The 20,731-nt window shown below is 39.6% G+C and overlaps 2 protein-coding genes across 4 annotated transcripts in view; one reads left to right on the forward strand and one right to left on the reverse strand.

The window, feature by feature from the left end:
- Positions 1–20,731, reverse strand: part of cacna2d4a (calcium channel, voltage-dependent, alpha 2/delta subunit 4a) — a 114,925-nt gene that overhangs the window by 42,247 nt on the left and 51,947 nt on the right. The window lies entirely within an intron of this gene.
- Positions 4,148–20,731, forward strand: part of lrtm2a (leucine rich repeat transmembrane protein 2a) — a 46,868-nt gene continuing 30,284 nt past the window's right edge. For both annotated transcript variants that reach the window (XR_014768946.1, XM_084710507.1), the window contains exons 1-2: positions 4,148–4,711; positions 17,242–17,434. Coding sequence is in view for 1 of the 2 variants with exons in the window: in XM_084710507.1 (XP_084566633.1) it covers positions 17,356–17,434 (79 nt within the window). In the remaining variant the exon portion in view is untranslated. The remainder of the gene's footprint in view (positions 4,712–17,241; positions 17,435–20,731) is intronic.

Consider the following 20,731-nt stretch of genomic DNA (forward strand, 5'->3'; position numbering starts at 1 on the left):
CACAGCACCCACGTTTGGATAGGAAACCACAGAAATCATGTTCAGGTTGTATTTTTTTTGTGTGTGTGTGTTGGGAAGCTGACCAGTCTGGTGTTTTAATTGGCCGGTGCAAAGCCCTGGAGCTGGCAACAGACAGTAATGTGTGCAAACTCAGAAAGGTGTACAGGTAGGTGCTGCAGACTAGAAAACAGCCTGAGCACGAAATCCATTTTATAATGTATTGTTACAATTATACTGGTACATATTTTTTGATATATGTACACATGACATTTTCAGCCCCATGCTGGTCCATTGCTTATTTATTTGTCCTGATTACAATATGATCTAACTTTCAATTAAATGTCACTGTTAGCTGTGCTATACTCAGTAGGCTTGCCATGGTAATGGTGTTGCATGGTGTTCGGGCATACATCTATTACATTACCTGCTCACCACCCCCACTGTCTAGGCATATTATTAATACTAAGTCAGACGACAAATGCTATAATTATAAACTGTAAGAGCCTTCAGCAGCAAAAGAGTTACAGCACAGGAGCCAGAATGTAATACCAGGTTCCAACATTAACGGTTGCCCAAATGCCCGGGGCAACTAAAAATAATCAACGGGCAAGCAAAACCTGCCCAGACATGCCTGATCGGACAAGCACTGACTCGGATAATTTTATTTTATCATCATTATGTTTCTCCTCGCTCATTTCTGTTACTACAAAGCCCCGGAGTGGCCAGTTACAGCGTGTCGGCGCCTCCATTGGCTGAGCGTCTCTGCTGACGTGCAGACATCAGACGTTCATTTAAACTTCATGGCGGAAGGCTTGCAGCCAAAGTTAGCTATATTAGCTTATGAGACAGAAAATACATACAGAATGTTTCTCCCTTTGTGGAAAGAAATATCTGTGGGTGGAGTAAGATGCTACAATACTGGCTATGTACTGCACTGTCTGCAGAGAGTTCCCGGCTAAATTGGCCAAAAAAAGCAATCGGCGACGGATTCAGCCCATCGTCGAAAGATGATATATTCGTCCAATCGCCCAACTCTAGTAACTGGTACTGTTTTATTACTTTGAAACAGCACATTTCACTGATCTGTACAAATTCCCAGTTAAATATAATGTTGAGTTGAGTTTGAAGTTCTTTGTTGGCTATAGTATAGTTAATAAATACTATAAGAAATAAGTTGTGAGTGAAAGTATGCACCACACAGCCAGAAAAAGAACCTCCTCGGCAGGGCAAGTAGGAATTTAGATGCTGTAAGTAGATTTGAGAAGTAGTAAGAAGCACCTAACTTCAGGAAAGGATCAAAGTGGCTGCTCTACAGTTATAGTTATTGAGTGTCATCACTCATTACCTATCCTGTAAAATGTCTGGTGTAATCAGTGACATTGGTGTTGTCATCAGTTTATTAAACTGTGGAAAAAATTTCCTCACCCTGGCATCCCTAATGCACAGTTTATCACATTGGATTCAGACAGTTTATTTGTTGACAATTTAATACAGAAGTACATTTGGGTCTGTAAAAGACTTACAATCTATGAATCATCATCTTGCAAAGTTGACAAGGTGAACTTATTGGCAAACAGTCGCTTATGTATCTGTTCATTTGGTGTTTTGTTTCTTGTCCTCTGCTGTTAGTCCAATATTCCCTGCCCTTGTACCTCTGTTTTGGTCTTCACAAAGTAAGAAAAAGCTGTAGTTTGTGGGGTTGTATATCTGTATTACAGAAGGGAGTTTCATCTCTCATAAATGATCTGTGGCTGAAGAGGACACCAGCTGCAGAGAGCTCTTTCACAAGATAACAGGCAAGTTTAATTTTGGCCTGAAGTCACTCATATAATTAATGCTAATTAGCAACAACTATAATGATCTGCTGCCGGCGACGTTGGTCATTTTAACCTGAGAAAGTGATGGTTAGCACCAACTAAAAGTGAGAAACTGCTACCTGAATGATTTTCCCTCTGCTAATGAGAAAGAGAGGGGAGATAACAGATTCGACAATAGATTTGTTAGCGTTGGAGATGAGCATATCCGTGTATTTTGCCAGTCTGGGTGTCAGTACTCGGAGTCATTCGCACAGGTGCGGCCAAATTTCTCACATTCACACACACAATCACATGCAGTGAAATGCTGCACTGTGGAGCCAAATGATTCACATGCTCATTAACAGCACAATGTGTGTGTGTGTAAACTATGATTCAGTCTACATAAGAAAGCCGCCAAGTAATTATATGCTGTGTGCAAACAAACAGAGTCTCCCCACCACTTCATACCCCACCTCCACACCCCTTTACTCCCCCACCCACCCTCCCACTTCCTGTCTGTCTCCAAAATTATCACTAGTGTCTCCCAAAGGAAACATTTTTTCTTTCTCACAATGACTTCCACTAATGAACCTGGAGGACACTGCAATGACTCACATTCTTTTCTTTAGGATCTCCCCTAACCTTAAAGGGATAGTTTGGATTATTTGATCCTTTGTGATGTCAGTGTTTCCATTGATGCAAAACAAACCCACATTGCTGCTGTGACTGCATCTGAAAGACTGTTGATAATTCTGCTTGATGTATTTACTGTAAGGTTTTGCAAGTGCAGTAATCACACACTGTTATCATAATAATAAAAAATAAATTTGAAACGGTAATACTAATTGTCTGGGATTTTATTATGGGCTGTTGTGAAAATTGCCACCTATATCCAGACAGCTTTTTCTGACAGGAAATCACCGTTACATAAGCCAAATATTGCTCTCTGAACAAACCAAACCTCCATTGGAGTAACCGGTAATTTTCCCTTGCAGAACACAGGAGTTGCTTGTGTACCACTGCCTCGATCTGTTACTTTGTCTGTGTAATTGTGTAACTTTGGTGTATCAGAACTGTACTTTAAAAAAATGGAAGTCACACAAGAGCATAAACAAACAGCTTGAGGCTTTAGTAGACAAGCAACTCCTGTGTTTTCAAAGGCAAAATTCCTTATTTTGCCAATGGAGTCTGGTTGGTTTGGAGAGAGTGATAATTGGTTTATATAACAGCACTTTCCAGTTGGAAAAAGCTGTCTGACACAAGTGGTGAAAATATTCTAAATACAATATACACTTTAACTGATTTTTTTTTTTAGATAGATCTTTTTTAAGTGGCTAAAATACTTTTTTGCTGCTGACCCTGTCTACAGCAGTTCATTGCTTGCTTCCATGCTGGTGCCCATCTCTGCTTCTCCAAATTAAGGGCATGCCAACTGCCATCTACTGTAAATAAGACACTGACTGTCAATAAGTACCCCACATAATGCCACATCAAATAATCCAATGTATCCCCTTAACCACAATCCCATTATTTACTCTAAAATTGTTTGTTTTACCTTGCAAGGACCAGCTTATTCTTGTCAAATGTGGACATATTTTTATCTCCATGATGTGAGCAATTCAAGTAAACACACTCTAAAACATGTGCGCACGTACAGCCATATGCACAAACATACTCTACACACACACACACACACACACACACACACACACACACACACACACACACACACACACACAAAGACAGCCGTTACGAGAGCTGCCACAGGGAATAGAATGAAAATGAAAGCTGAGCGAGGGAGACGTGAGGAGAGAAAAAAAAGGAAAAAAGAAAAGGGAGGAGAAAAGCCCATGTGGCAGAGGGAGATTCTCATCTTCACTGAAATCAGCTGATCCCTCCCTCCCTCCGCTTCCTCCCTCCCTCCGCTGCTACTGCTTTCTTTCTCGCATCTCTCCCCCTGTCCATCTCCCACCATATCTCCCTGTCCTCTGCCTCCCTGTTTCTCCTACCTTTATCTCTTGCCGACCAACCTTTTCTCCATTTCTCTCCCCTTCCTCCCTACTCCTACTCCCTCTTTCACTCTTTCGTATTATCACTCTGTATTCCACCTCCCTCATCCTCTCTCTGTCACAGTGGGAGAGCTGCAGGCAGACAGAGGCAGCATACACTAATGTTACTATATTTGACAAGACACACACACACACACACATATTCTCCTGCCACATGCACGACTGCACACACATACGGAAAAGAAGAAGAAGGGGGGAGGTGGGGGCACACACACATACACACACACCGGAAAGACAGCCCTCAAGTGTGTGGATAAACACACACACACACTCCGACGCGTGCTGAGTGCAGGAATCACAAACATAGCGACACACACAGAAGGACGAGCGCATGACGCCAGCAGCCTAACGCCGTTGTCTCTCTTTCTCACACACACACACATACACACACACACTCACGCCTCTCAGACACACACGAGCCAGCGAGCAGGACGGTGCTGGACGTATCATTCATATAGGGAATAGATCCGAGGAAAAGGATTAACTATCTCCATCCCTCTCACCCTCTAACGGACCTTATCCTCTCTTCTCTCCTCTTGTGTCTCTAAGCCTCTCTTCACCTCATTTTTCTCTTCTACAATCCCTCATTTTTTTCCACACAATCCCTCCTTTTTCACAATTCATTGGTGGGTTTGAAGGGAAAGCTGGGGGGATTGTCTCCATACAGAAAGAAGGATTATTCTTACATTTTTCATTCGAGCAGGATCTTGAATGTATGGATTTCTTTAACTGAAGAGGAGAAATTTTCATTCTTTTTATTTTTAATTTTTGGGATATTTTTTGGGGGGGGATGGCTGGTGGCAGAAAGCTCTAAGGCTGGTGCTGTCTGAGATATTTGGTCAAAAGGTAAGTCTGTTTGTGGTGTTAGTTCTCCTCTCCTCACTCTTACACACTTAATTTTAACTGCTCCTCATGTCAGTTCGCGACTGGAATTAAAGATGTCACACAAAGTAGACTGCAGACAGAGACAGACCTTTTTTTCCCCACACACACAAGCGAGCATTTTTGATGGGGCCAAAGGTGCATGCTGTGTGGATGCTGAAAATGTCAGCCCTTAACCTGTTTCCTGGACACACACAACACACACACAATGTGCACATTCACAGGAATTTTTTTGGGCTGTGGTTTTGGGGCAAAGCTTGCAGAGGTGGGCAGAGGGAGAAGGTGAGAGCGTCAGTGGATTATTCACACATAAGTATAGGCGCATGATTCAAGAAGAATTCCTTGATTTTTATTTTTTAGTTATTTACAGCAAAGCACAAAAGAGGCACAGAAGGAGACAGGCAGCAGTGAACCATCCAAGTGACACAAGTGCACAAGATCTTAAGTGAAACAATATGCTGTAAAGATATTTATGGCTCTAATATTTCAAAATAACAACATACCCTGCAGGGCATAAACAGTAAATGGTTTGTTCTATATGATGACATAATATTAGGGAAGCGTGGAAGGCACTGCTATTTTCTATGCCTGCCACAAGCCACTTGATTTTAAAAGAAAAAAACTCAAGTCATATGGTAACTCTTTCTCTGCTTGTACCAAACCTAGTCTAGCTGAGGTTAGCATTGCTAACACAAATACACCAGATGTACTAAGCAGAGTTGTATTAAAATTGCATGAGGTACTGAAACATGGCAGCCCATGTATTCCAGGGAAAGCTGCTCACCCAGCGAAGAAGCCTAAAAAAAGTTTCAGTTGCTTCCTGCGTCCATGCCAAAATATGATTTTATCTAGCCCTGCCTGCCTGCCTGACTGACCATAAAAATAACATCCATGTGCAGCTATTCCTACCATATATAATCAACAAAAATACAAATGCAACCCTTTTGATTTTCCTCCCATTTTTCATAAGTTGAAGTAAAAGATCTAAGATTTATTCTGTGCACACAAAAGCTGCACTTCTATCAAATTTTGTGCATAACTTTGTTAAAATATGTGTCAGTGAGCACTTCTTTGCCAAGACAATCTATCCACCTGACAGGTGTGGCATGAACTGATCACAGTAGGCCTAAAGTTTACAGTTTTACCTTGAAAAAAGACATTGAACATGGCTATTTTACACAGGGATACAGATACCCTTTTTCCCCAGGAGGGCAAAGTCATGACCTGCTCTACTCTGCCTTTGATTGGTTAGTACTTGTTGCCTCCGTTGATCGGGTTGGTTAGGTTTAGGTGCGAGGAGTGATTGGTTAGGGTTAGGGTAAGAATATCAGGAGGATGGATTATCTTGGCAAAGAGTTGCTCACTAACACAGACTTTGGGAACAAAATTTGAGAGAAATAAACCTTTAGTGTGCTCAGAATAAGTCCTAGATTTTTTTAAATTAAATGCATGAAAAATGGGCTATAAAAGTGTATATTAGGCTTCAAAGTTTAAATATTGTGAATATGAAAAAGTTTTCTGCTAATTCTCCTCCCATTAATCTTTTAATAGATGTCTCCAGTAAAAAAAGTATGTCTAACCCCTAAGGCATCATGTGTCCTGCAGGTCTGACGTAGACTACCACACCAACATTGCTGCACATCACAGTACCACCGTATTTCTGAGGGCTGGATCTGTGCTAAACTAATGATGATATACCTGATGTCTACTGGTATACTAGTTACAGTACACTTAATATCCTATCATATGGGAGTTTTTCTTCATGGGCTTGATGTCAGCTGTACAGACAACTCCATAGACTGATTAAACTCAAAGAAAGCTGCAGTTATTTGTTATAAATGTAATGTCAATATACACACTATTAATATTTAGTGTCATCTGGCTGCTGTCAGTCTTGTCTTACCTCTTCTTCTTGCGTGTTTCTCTGACCTTCACAGTGTCTTATGTAATTTTAATCTATCTGAAACCTTGATAGTTTGGTTCTATTACTTGGTGTCCTGTTGATTCTCAGTCTGATGCGCACAGCGTTGTGTGCTGCTCAGTTCACTCTAACCTTGCTTTAAAAAGGTGTGATACAGAAGTGACTGAGTTACAAAGGCTGCACTGTGATTATACGATAATGCAGTGGGTGTGAGGCACTCCACCCTAATGTCCTCAAGGCTCTAGTGCCTCTAGACTTTACATTAGCTACCAATTAATGGGGATTGTCTAAATGTCTTCTAAATACAATGTAATGTAGATTCACCAGAAAACAATAATTATAAGGAACCAGCACCGTGGTTCATGCTGTAGTTTAACATGTCTGACAACTCTGGCAAAACTGCTCATCAAATCATTTCCGACACATGTGTCAGCTATTAATGATGTGCTTGAACAACAAATAAATCTTTAAACTAATGTATCTAGTGTAGCACTGGACTAGAAAGCTCTATTTGCAGAATTACATTTTGGTAAACAACACATTAATAATAAAAGATCCATGAAAACAGTTAAAATGACACATCTAAATGACAAGTTGATAAATCCTATTCCCTCTGAAGGCAGAACTGACTAGAGCTGCAATGATTAGTCGATTAATCCATTAGTTGTCAATTGTTAAATTAATAAGAAAGTATTTTGCTACTTGATTTGTTGTTTTGAGTCATTTTTCAAAAAAAAAGAAAAGAAAAGACATTTGAGGAAGGGCTTTGGGAAACACTGATGATCAACATTTTTCACAATTTTATGGACCAAACAACTACTGATTTATTGAGAAACTGACTGACACATTAATGGACAATGAAAATAAGTAGTTAGTTAGTTGCAACCCTAGAAATGACCATCTCTATCATTTTTGTTCATCTTGTTTATTCAGAGCTTATTCAATTATTTCAGTTACTTCCTTATTTACTTATTTGTTTCTGCTATTTTCTTTATTTTATTTATTATTGAAACATTTTTGATTTTCTTTATAATATCATTCTTTTTAGATATTATTGTCTTACATACATTCTTGCCAATAAAACATACCATACTGGATCTAATCGAAAAGAAAAAGCACAACCGAAGCTGCATCATAAAATTTTCTTTTAGCTTTTATGCTCTCAAACCAGTATGTGAACAGTATGTAACACATGTTGCCTGTGTTCAAGCTTACATGTATGTGTGTGTTTGGACAAAATGTGTTTTTGAACACATGCGCACTGTTTATGTACAGTGTGTGTCGGCATACCATATGCATGTGTGGTTAAATATCTGTACATATTTTTCCACCATGTGCCTGTCATCACATATATAGCTCCATTTGTCAAGCTATCGGCATGTGCTTAGGTGTGTGTGTGTGTGTGTGTGTGTGTGTATGTATGTCTGTGTGTGTGTGTGCGTGTTTAAGTGTGTTCTGTTGTCCCAATCCCTTCCCTCTCTCCTATGTAAGAAAGACATTAAAAATTCATTTAGGGGAGCTTGACTGCCTCTCTCTGCCTTTGTTAGCAACCTGCGCTGTCACACACACACACACACACACACACACACACACACACACACACACACACACACACACACACACACACACACACACACACACACACGTGGAAACACAAACACATGAACAGCAGGTATGCACTCAAACCTTTCAGTTATTATGACTTTATAATTTCTTTTTCCTCTCTAGTGATTAATGTGTTATGTTTTGTCAAATAATCTGACATTGTTAGATCCCTGAAACAAGACTTGTATCAAAAGCTATTGTTGTGTCTGTATGTGTGTATGTGTGTGTCTGTGGGTGTGTGCGCGTGTGTATGCGTGAAGAGGGAGTAAAGGGTAGAGCTGAAGGTGAATGACTGGGCTGTGTGTTTACAGCTGTGATGTCCCTCATTCACTGGCTGCACACCCACATTCGCAAACATTCATACACACACACACACACACACACACACACACACACACACACACACACACACACACACACACACACACACACACACCTGCCTTCACACATGGATAGACGTCCTCTTGTGTGCAGGTGGATTTCAATTTGGTGGCAAATTGGACAGAATTTCACCCATATTGATTAAAAACTATTAGTCAAGCCAAGTGTCACAAGAATGATGAAATATGCTGAAAAATGGGCTCAAGTGAGCAAATTGGGCAAAGACTTGCACACATTTGCAAGTTCACACACAGCAGACACAAGCACACACGCTCCTGTGCCAAGTACAGCAGGATTTAAGCCCCTTTGTCACAGTGTTTTGGTTGTTCAGTAGTAGATGTCTTCGATGTAGGAAGGATTTATTGTAAATTGCCTGCTTGTTGCAGTAAGGCACAAGCCTAAATGGCATCTTTGTGCATTTTCCAGCTGTTGTGCATTCATTATCTACCTGAAGGTATCTTGTTTACGCTCTTACTTTGTTATTTATTGTTACTGTTCTGATTGCATAAAAAAGTAAACTTCTTAAACTCAGATTTCATTTATACAGTGGTGTGTTCTTTACACAAGATAGTCTGTTAGGGACTATTAGAATTGAAAAATAGTAGTATCATTTTGCAGTATTGCAAATGTCACAAAATACTGAATCACCCAGTATCATAATATGTATGATGCCACCAGATTTTTGCCAATACACAACCCTAGCATCAAAACTGTCTAGTCAAATGATATCTGCATTCAATTGTTTTTGTACCCAGATCTACAAAAAAATGTACGATACTGCTGTAAGCCAATCGCCACAAGTGTTCTTCAGTTTGATTCAGCGTGTGATTGGCCGACTACTGCAGCAGCTACAATACAGTCTGTTGTGTGGTGAAGTAAAGCACGCTGTATTTGATGTTGGCAGTTCAGTGTGTCAAGATGCCACCAAAATGTTCAAATATGGCTATTCTACATGGCTGTGGCATCTAATAAAATAAATGCAGAAATGTGGAAAGATTATTAGAGACGTAGAGACGTTCTGTTGATTTTTTCCTTGAAAATCCCCTGATTTGATATCTGAACTTTGTGTATCATCTGATACCAAGTACCAAACCAATATCAGTGCCTGAAAAAAGTCTGGCCATATTACTTTTTTTGTTTTCACAGTTGTATGTTACTAACCCTGTATGGATGTGATACGGTTGTTGTATAGCCTGGCTCGGGTTAAAAAGAAAATCAGCTGTATGGAAGTAGCAGAATCCTGTTTCAGGGATAATAAAATTACGTGGTTTCAGATCATGCACAGAAATGCATGTTCACTGATAACAGATCCAGCATTTTAGGCTGTATTAGAGGAATTTCTGATGCTTGGTATCAGTACCACTTTAAGGACACTGGTATTGGTATGGGCTATCATAAATTTTTAAAATGATACTGAGTCCTAATCAACATTCAGTATACCTGCAGTAATCTACATTATTTTATGAACTCTGTGACTCAGCAATGATGATGGCAGGGATGCTCATCTGGTAATGAATTTGCTAGATCACAAATTTCAGGATGAATAAAAATAAGAACTACTGAGCCTTTCTTCATCTTGTTTCCTCACGGCATCAAAAACATGAGGGAGAAAACACAAGCAGCCTAAGCTGACCCACCACAGTTGGTGGTCTCGACTTGTTATCTGAGCCCTCAGGGTGTGTGGTAACATTTTGAAGGAAATGCACATCAGGGCTCTGCACGGCGCCACTGCAACACCCCGCAGAGTATAAATCCGGCTTAAGTGCGGACAGGAAACAGTTAGTGGAATAAACAGAATCAAGAAATAGGATAGAAAGAGGAGAGGAGACAGAAGTGGAGCCTAGAGGACGGGAAGAGGAGGTGTTACTTGATTCCTCAACATGCAGGCCACTTTAGCACCCGAGCACTTACACGTGTGTGGGTGAATGTGCACATGGGTGCATGTGTGGACTTTGGCTGCCCCAGTGTCCAGGTCAAATTGGTAAAAAAAGCTTTCTGAGAATAGCCTGACACCCATTTAACATGATGGGAACTGATGGGCAAACAGTGACATGTGGCTGCAGAGGTGACCTCCTGCTACACCTCCAATACATCATTTAAAGGACAATTACAGCATGATTGTGAACATAAAGATATTTTTGGCACATTTCACCATTTGTTTTGATGAATGTTTTTTTTTTGTACATTTCTAATGGCTTAAATATTATTTCTGCTTTTCTCCTTTTCATCCACTCCCATTTGTGCATACAAAACAATGAGAAGCAAGAAATCAAGATGTGAATAAGAGGCTAACAAACAACAATCAGCACTTGGCCATAAATTTGATATACAGTAGGCTGTGTTCAGCATTTTGTATCAATGCAGACATTAACAACAACTGAGTGATTTTACTTTCTGCTCGTAAAATAACACGCCGCTTCCCAGCCAAACTGTTTTACTCCCCAAAATAAATCAAAATAAACACACACACAAAGCCATGAATCATTTGACAAATGTCCAACATGCAAACCAAGGCAACACTTACAGTCCCAAAGCTGAAACTGGAATTAAACATTGATTTCACACAGCTTGAAATTGCTGCAGAAATATTTAATTTATCTACAACAAAGGAAAAATAGCATTCATCCCAGTGTGTGAGGAATGCTTTGTTAAATGTTCTACGTGTATGAGACGAGTAAAAAGAGTACAGAAATGCAAAAAAAAAAAAAACAGTGAAAACAGTGAAAACAAATAAATCATTAATAATAAATTTTATATAAATAAAATTTGAAGCTGAGAGAGAAAGTTTTCAATGTTTTTGATTATTTGACTGTATGAGGTACAGGTCCATAGTCAGTGTATTAGCTACAGTAGATGCTGATCGATACATACAGGACCAGCAAAATGTAATTTAGCTGCTTAAAAAAACAGTCCACCTAAAAAAAAGCATAAATATCTTTTTAAGTACACTATATTTAGAATATTTGCGTTGCTTTACTTTGCCATCAGACAGTCTTTTCTGACAGGAAACCATCACTACATAAGCCAAATATCGTTCTTTCTAAATCAACCAGATTTCATAGGTGAAATCAGTAATTTAACTTCATAGGACAGAGTTGCTGGTCAACCACTGCCTCGGTCTGCTGGTTAGTTTTGCGTTATTGTGTGATTTCGCTGTTTTAAAAGGACAGTTCATGTTCACCAAAGTCACACAATAACACAAACCAACTACCCAACTGAGGCAGCAGTAGACCAGTAACTCTCGTGTTCTGTGAGGTGAAATGATTGATTTCTCCTGTGGAGCTCAGCTGATTGGGAGAGAACGACGTTTGGCTTATATAATGGTAGTTTCCCGCCAGAAAAGTAACAGTGCCTATATATATATATGTATACAAACATATACATATATCTGTATGTATATTGTACCTCATACAACCTTCCATCAAACAATCTGAATTGTCCCTTTAATTTCCATGTATTTCTCATCTGTGCTTCTGAATTTTTCAAATTAAGCTCATGTGCTCATTTAAAAAAGAACAACTCAATTTTCCCACCAGAGCCTAGCTAATGTGACTTTAATCACATGCAGGAAATCCATCTGCCGAATATCCTCGGTACATGCCTGTGTACCTTTGTCAAGGAGCGAAGAGGAGACAGAGGAGTAGAGACAGAACGAGAGAGATGGGAATAGTGAATATTGAGAGATGAAGGTCATAAAGGAGGAGAAAAGATAGGAAGATTGAGGAGAAGAGGAATCGAGGAAGCACAAGAAGGAGAGGGAATATAAAGGCAGATGGGAGAGATCTGATAGATTAGACGAGTGTTTTATATTTTGTTCAGTGTCTGGCAGGTACTAATAGCAATAATGATAACACAAATAGCACCACTAGGGTGCACAAATACAACCCCACACTTAACACACACCAATGCACACACCAAAACACTCAGGAGGTTGTGGAGGAGAATTTTAATGTCCCCTCTGTTGCTCTTACAGTGTATGTACCTCCCCTCCCCTTCTAGCATTTACTGCCTCGCCTATATTTTCCTTTTATCCTTTCATCACTGTCTCTTTGCAAAACCTCCTTTCCTCATCATCGCCCTCTCTCCTATTTCACCTCTCCCCCGCTTCCTTCCCCTTTCCTCTAGTTTCCACTAACTCATATATAACCAGTTGTGAATAACTTGGTGACACTCTGAGCAGATTGATGAGTGTTACTTTTGAAATTGACCGCAATTACTGGCTGTCCCATGGATACAAAAACGTAGATGCTGCAATTTGATTCGTGACTTGACATCGGCCCATTTGCTATGTGGTCAAGATCCACTAGTAAACAATACAATGTGCATTGAGAGGTTTAAATTTCACTATAAAATTGACCTTAACTCGCTTAATCCTGAACTGATTTTCATGAAATTTGGTTTGTTATTAACCTGAAAAATTGAACATGATAGTTTGTTGGTTGTAATTAAATTCAGTTAGTGGGGGCGACACAATCAGCTCTGTGCCAAAACATCAACCTTCTGATCTGCCTCATCTTCCACTGGGACATGCAGACTCTGATCTATGAATAGGCAACATCAAGGGTGAATTGTGAGTTAAGCGTTTGTGAGTTTCTCCAAAGAGCGTATTGCATATGCCAGCCTCTAAAGTGAATAAAGGAAGATGAAAAGCAAATATTTGAGATTTATATGTGTGGCAACTGTCCGGCCTGCGTAAGTGGAATTATCATATGTGTCTCGGAGTTTACAAATGAAGAGTATAGATGTTCTTCTCTTAACCAAAGTCTGGGGAACAAAGATAGTGTTGTTTATTTTATTAATGAGCTGATTTAATTATTAATACAATAACAAGCAACAAGGCAGCTTTATAAGAATATAATAGATAATTTAACACCTTTGTTTTTGCTCCAATTTTTCATGAATTGAAGTAAAAAATCTAAGACTTCTTCTGTGAACACTGTGAACATAAGGTTTTTTTCTCACAATTTTGGCTCCTAAATTTCTCAAAAATAATAATAGATCATCTTCTCTAACCCTAACCTAACCAACCCAACCAATGAAGGCGATGAGTACTAAACAATCATTGGCACAGTAGGGAAGGTCATGATTTTGCCCTCCCAGGGAGAAAAAAAAAAACTCCCTATCTGCAGCCTTATGAGAAATAGCCATAGTTCAGCACCTAATAAATGTCTTTTTCAGATGAAGCTGCACATTTTAGAGTGGCACAGATGAAGTCTTAGATTTGTTTCTTGAACTCATGAAAAACAGGAGCAAAAACAAAAAGTGTAGTGCTCATATTTTTGTTGAGTAAAAATCTACATTTTTCGTGAAACCCACTCTAAAAAGATGAAAGTCTGAATAATTTACACTTGATATTGTCTATTATAGGTCGCAGCTTGCATGAGCCACTGGAAGTTGTGGCTATTACAAGTTAAATGTTTTGGGACAGAGCTGATTAAATCACTCTGAGTAACTGAATTTAATTCCAGCAAGTCCCACTGTCATGTTCAATTTCTCACTCTCAAAATCGTTTCAGAATTAAGCGAGTTATGGTCGATTTTATAGTGAAATCTGTCCATACACAGTACAGTATACAGTAAGACAATTGCACAGATGCATAGCAGAGACATCGATGGTCTGTCCCTACAGACACCTACTGTAGTAACCTGACTATATGCACAGAAAGTTGTCTGTATATCTTCAGATCTGTTTATTATGTTTTCCTCTTTTTTCATTCCACCTATCCATTTTATCCTCCTAGAACTCTGCATCATTATTGCTTAATATTCCTATTTAAGATGCTACAGGTGCAAATTTACATAATAACTGCACAAATGAGTGCAAACACATGCACAAATGCACATTTACCTCATTCAACTTCATGGCACAATGAACCATGTAAATGAGCCTTGTGTTTGTGAGTTTTACCCACAAATAGTTAACCATTGAACAACAGCAGCCTAATCTGATTAGTGCGATATTTCACACGCGGCTGATTGGGTTTTGATGATACTTTGGGAAAAGACGCATCTCACAGCAGCACTCCAGCATTTTCAAAATTATACTGATTGGCCCAGGGGGTGCGAGTCAACAGCGTGCATCAGTCATATGTGGTATTGAGGTTCCAAAGAGCCTTCTCCCATGGTAATTTACCACTTGTAAAAACCTATTTTCACTGTGATGACTCAACAGTGACAAGGAGACTCATCTTTTTTTGAGTATGTGGGATATGTTTCATTACACTGCTGTAATTGGAGTGGGTCATTTTGGTATACTTTGTTTTTAGACGAGAGAGAAGTGGTTTTAAGTCTACATGTCCGTCCATAAGTCCATCTATCTCACAATTATTTTCATCATTGATAAATCTGCCAATACATTAATTAATGAAAAATGTGTTTTAAGTGTCAAAAAATGTGAAAAATGCTTTCTCAAAAAGCCCAAAGCGATGTTTTCAAATTGCTTCTTTTGTCCAACCAGCATCCCAAAACCCAAAGACTCTTCATTTACTCATAAATAACAAAGAAAATCAGAAGCTGGAGCCAGCAAGTGTTTAACATTTTTGTTTGAAAACTGACTGAAATCATTAATCGATCATCAGAATAGCTGTCGATTAATTTTCTGTTGATTAACTGTTAAAAAATCAGACAGGAATTGTGCAGAATCAAATAAATGCAAATATACACATTGTATTCACTCAAGCCAATAAAACTATTTAATTTCAGAACAGATCAGAACTTGAACATTAGTTCTTCTAACTTGAAGTCTTTTGACCTGAAATTATGGATTGAATGACTGTACTGTACAATGAACTCATTAAATTAAGTTTCTAAAGAAACACGATTAGGCAAAGAGGTTTTCTGCAGCTTTGTGGGCTGTAGTCTTTTAAAACTTGCAGTTCAACAATACAGGATGTTTTGCATAGTAAGACGTGTTATGTCCTTACAATTTACAATTATGGACAAATTAACACAATACTTGTTGCCCTGTATGCAACATTACTGTCCTTTTCCATTCATATTCATATGCATGTGATAAACTGCACTACTTGTGGTGGTTTTTAAAGATGGTAACAGATGTTTTATACTTACGCTACAATTTTGTGGCATGTGCTATGAAATGATCAACTTCTGCAGCACCGGCTACGTGCAAAAAAGTTAAAATACAACCCTAACTCATGTGAATACTTTAAGGTCTGTTGAATTGCTGGGGTGGACCATATGAACATATGAATAACCTCAGAGATTTCCAAGCTGATATAACTTCAGTTAGACACCATCATCCCCTAAAACCTTAGGAATGCAGGTACTCGATGTTCTCTCGAGGTGACATATTTGTCACTGTTTACTCAGCTGGCCCTGGATTCTGCAGGTTTACTGTGGCTGTGTTATATTTATTTATTCAGCGAATGGTATTAAAAGATTTCAGCAGTACAATGGTCTGACTGAATGAATGAATAGTCGTGTACAGTTGATTTCTCTTATTTAAAAGATCTGTTGATTGGCTGAGATTTCTGAGCTGATATAATTTATGGAATAGGTTAGACACCATCAAAAACCGTAGGATTTCAAGTACTCTATGTTTTCTGGAGGTGACATATTTGTCGCTGTTTACTCAGCCAGCACTGGATTCACTTTAGGTTTACTGAAGGTGTTTTATATTATTCTGGAAAGAGTTCAAAGAGTGTCAGCAGCATCTCCTGCCCCTTGCTGCTTTGCTCAAGGGTAGTTTGGCAGCATTATACACATAAACAATGCCGCATTTCATTATTCTCACCATTAAATCTAATTTATTCCTCGTTCTCACTCACTGTACTGTTTTTCTTCCATCCATATGTCTGTATTTCCCAGCTTATGCCTCTCTCTCTACCTTCCTCTCCATCTCCATCTCACCCTGTGTCATTCTCTCTGTGTGTCAGTCTCTGTGCCAGACAGTAGCAGTGGGGGGTCTGTCTGTGGGAAAGGCAAACTGATTGTGTAAACTGCCAAAGACACACACATCTATTATTTATGCTTATGAATTACCGGGGGGCAGGTTGTGACGCCTGTGCATGCGCACGTGCACGCATATACATATTCACACAGCGGAGCATAGGTGCAAACATACATGGTTACTGATGCACAGACATGGAAATACACTATTAATGTATGCAAGGAAGTCTCAAAAACATGTGCATGCACACACACACACACACAGCATCCTGCTGCTTTAGCCTTCATTGCTGCTGGTGTACGTGGGTGTGTGTGTGCACATTAGTTTGTGTAGTCCTGCGCAATAACTAATTGATGTGATAATGCCTCAGCATCATGATTTACAAATGTCTGGAAAAATCTGCAATAATTAGTCAATTAATTGATTGAAATAAAGTTAGTTGACAACTATTTTGATAATCGATTAATCCTTTCAGTCATATTTCAAGCACAAGAAAAAAATCAATCATTTCCTGGTTCCAGCTTCTTAGATGTGGGGATTTGTAGCTCTTCTTAGTCATTTATGACAGTCAGTGAAGAGTATTTACGTTCTTTAGGTTTCTATCTATCTATCTGTCTATCTGTGTGTGTGTGTGTGTCTGTCTGTATCTTACTCATATTTTTTGTCTGTCTCTCCTCAGGTGTTTTGGTGTCGCTTTTTGCAGTCACCGCCGTAGTGGAGGCTGCAGGCATGGCGGCTTGACGCCTCCATAGCCCCGCCCCTCCAACAGAGGAAGGCTGCAGAGCTCTGTATCATGCCCCCCCACACCCACCCCCCTGGGGGCATTGGCCTGCCTCTGCCCAGCTCAACCACCCACCACCTGGCCAGACCTGGTGAGTTGAAAAAAAAAAGCTAAAAGCAGAGATGAGAAAAACTGCCAAGATGAAGAGAAAGTAGTGCTCTGCTCCCACTCAACTCTGCTCTATCTTATTGCCATCTATTGTACTCCTAACTACACATGAAAGGACGAACACTGTCTGTTTTGACAGCTGCTAATGTTAGCCCAGACACACACACACACACACATACACAAAGGATGAGGGCACTGAGCATGCAGCGGCCACGTGCCAAGTCCTCCAGTGAAATGCCACATTACTGTATGTATTAATACAGCCAGCGGTCTGTAGAAACAAAAGCGTGGGGAGGGAATGATGGGGGAGAGAGCTGCAGGATGTTTGTCTGCCTTTCATTTATTCTCCTGTCCCCTCTATTTGTATTTCCTTCTCTTTCCCTTCTGCTGTCCTTCCTTTTTCTTCATTCCCCAACACATTCTTCTCTTCCTCTTTCTCCCCCCTTTCACCTGTCACTTCATCCCTCTTCCTTTCATATTCTGTCCACTTTCCTGTTTCCCTGCCTCTCTTACCTCATAATCTTTCTCTCTTTCCTCATCTTGTACCACACTCTTAGAAATATGGGTTCCAAAATGATTCTTCCTGAAGGGCTGAGGTTATACTCAGAACCAGTCGTCCTTTTTTGAAGAGAAGTTCGTCAAGGTATTTTTGTAAGACTAAGGATCCCATCAAGAACTGTTTTCATCCAAACAACCTGTTTTGAAAGAAAGAGTTCCTGTCAACGGTTCTTTGTACCATAATATAACAGGGATATCAGGAGAACCCCCTGAATGGGGTCTAAATAAAACTCATGGTGTATAAGGGTTCACAGTAGAACCCCTGAGTGGGTTCTAGATAAAACTCTTGGAATATAAGAGGGTTCTCAGTCAAACCCCCTCAGTGGGCTCTAGGAAAGGGTTCCAAGTGGAACCTCTGTAAAAGGTTCTACCAGGAACCAAAAGAGATTTTCCTATGAACACTAGCCAAAGAATCTTGTATGGTTCTGGTTAGCACCTTTACTTCAGAGAGTGCACGAGTATACTCAGTCAAAACAAAAATCCATCAGAAGTCGGGTGGCATAGCAACAGATACGACAGCTGTGTACGTGTGAGTGTGTGTGTGTGTGTGTGTGTGTGTGTGTGTGTGTGTGTGTGTGTGTGTGTGCATGTGTGTGCTGGGGCTCAGACAGTGGAGTGGATGGATCCTGCTCTCTGTGAGATTCCAGACACATCTCCAGCTAATAGGCGAACATGAAAGCTCCCCTCTGCATCCTTCTTCCTTTTGTTTCGCATCTAATACGACACAGGCGTGAACACATGAACACATGCTGTGATTTCTGCAAGAAAATAAATGGCTTTACACAAAAATAGAGGCCATAAAATCATGAATCTTTGTCTTCCTGTTTGAGAGAGGTATTATTGTTCCAGAGGTGTCTGGCAAAAAACGCCCCCACAAACTGCTGTGCAACACCGGGGACACTAAATAACAGGGCAACACTATCTGTCAGAACCTCCACACACCCACACAGCACCTCTAAGTCGATAGATATACCTCCCTCTGGGCCGCTCAGCCTTCCTCCATTTCTCTCCCACCAGCTCACACCTCTTCCTTTTGTCTCCTCACCTGTCCTCTACCTTTTCGTCATTCATTCAGTTCAATATAACTGCATTATCTGTCTCAGTTGCCTCTCTCAGGGTATTTCATTAAGCTTTAGCGTCATAAATATTGCATTAACAGTATTGCTAAAGCCTTTTAGGAATATGAATCAAGAGTATTCTCCGTCAGTCATCAAAAATGTTCGCCTTCAGTCTCAGTGTCTCTTCCATGCAATTACAATCTTGGCATGAGACTAACACAACAGTGCCAAAGCAGTCTCTGTCTCAGTTCAATTCAATATTCTTTGCTGACACAAAATCGTCATTATCAATATTGCCAGGCACTTTCATAACAGGTGTTTTCTCTGCCCTTCTTCTTTGCTTTTTTGCTGTTTTTCTATATTTTTCTTGTAAAGGATTTATCACTGTTCAAGATCTTCACACACTGTCATACACACACAGACACATATTGAGTCAATGGAATATGTGTACAATAGGAGTAGAAAGGGGCAGCTCCATCAAATCAGAACTAATGAATATGTCAGACTACTACAGTACAGAGTTCATCTCATCAAGGACTTGTTTTCATCCAATGCTGATGAAGTTCATTTAGAAATGGAATCTGACAGAGAGGACAAAAAAGATGTGTGTTTTCATCCAATATCTATCAGTGCAAACTTTTGAAGTGTTGTAAAAATCAAAGGTGCTTTCATCAGCAGGACTAAAGCACAAGCTGAGTGACAGAAAACCGATCAACGAGAAAAAACTGAGTCTTTCATGAAGTGTTAGTATTCTTCAGTGTCAGTAAATGTTAGCCATATTTTCAGCTATGATGAAATGCTGTAACCTACATGAAACAGAAAGTGATGTGACATTTCAGAAAGGTTGTGGCAGAGGCTTTATGGTTGTTTTCAAGGGTTCAAAGCCAATTTGAAAACACTGAGGCTGAAAGTGTTTTTTTGTGCTCAATCAATAAATGCTTTGTCCCTAAAAACACATGTATTAGTCAAGTGCTTTTGGTTGGGTTTGGTAATGTTTTTATTATCAGGAAAATGCCAGTGTTCTCAGGAAGCATTCTCATTTTAACTCAAATTTTCTTCATCAAGGCAAATTCTAAATACCAAAGACAGAAAGATGGAATAAAAATACTGATTTACAAAAACAAAACTATGATTTGCATTGTATAAAGGGTTTTATAAGCTTTATCAGTTGCAAACAACTAAGAGAGATGTAAAGATATATGAGTATATGAGTAAAAAAAGGATCAAAGAAAACTGACCTATAAAGCATTTGTAAATAATATATTAATAACTAAACAAAGCCTTTAGAAAGGGTGAATTATATAAAGTGGTATCTGAAAATCACATACCGAAAAGAAAAAAGATGACGGGTTTAAAGGAGCTTAAAAGTGACAGAGAACATCGCCAGAAAAAGGCAATAAAAGCTTAAAAAGTGTGCAAAGTAGAGGGAGGAGAATATAAAATGTGAGTGACAGAGGAAGTGAGACAGACGAAGCGAGAAAAAAGATGGAAACAGTGGGGGGGGGGCGGAGAGGAGGAGGAAGAGCGATGCGAGATCAAAGAGGCGTAGTGGAAGAAGAGAAGACAGTGAGGAAAAAGAAAGGATGAAGGCGGCGAGAGAGGAGAACAGAGAGGTCTATGAGCGACACAGAGACCATATGGTGCCTCCAGGCCTCCACGATCCC

This window comes from Lutjanus erythropterus, chromosome 22, assembly GCF_056507025.1.
Source record: "Lutjanus erythropterus isolate fLutEry1 chromosome 22, fLutEry1.hap2, whole genome shotgun sequence".
In the NCBI taxonomy this organism is placed as follows: domain Eukaryota; kingdom Metazoa; phylum Chordata; class Actinopteri; order Lutjaniformes; family Lutjanidae; genus Lutjanus; species Lutjanus erythropterus.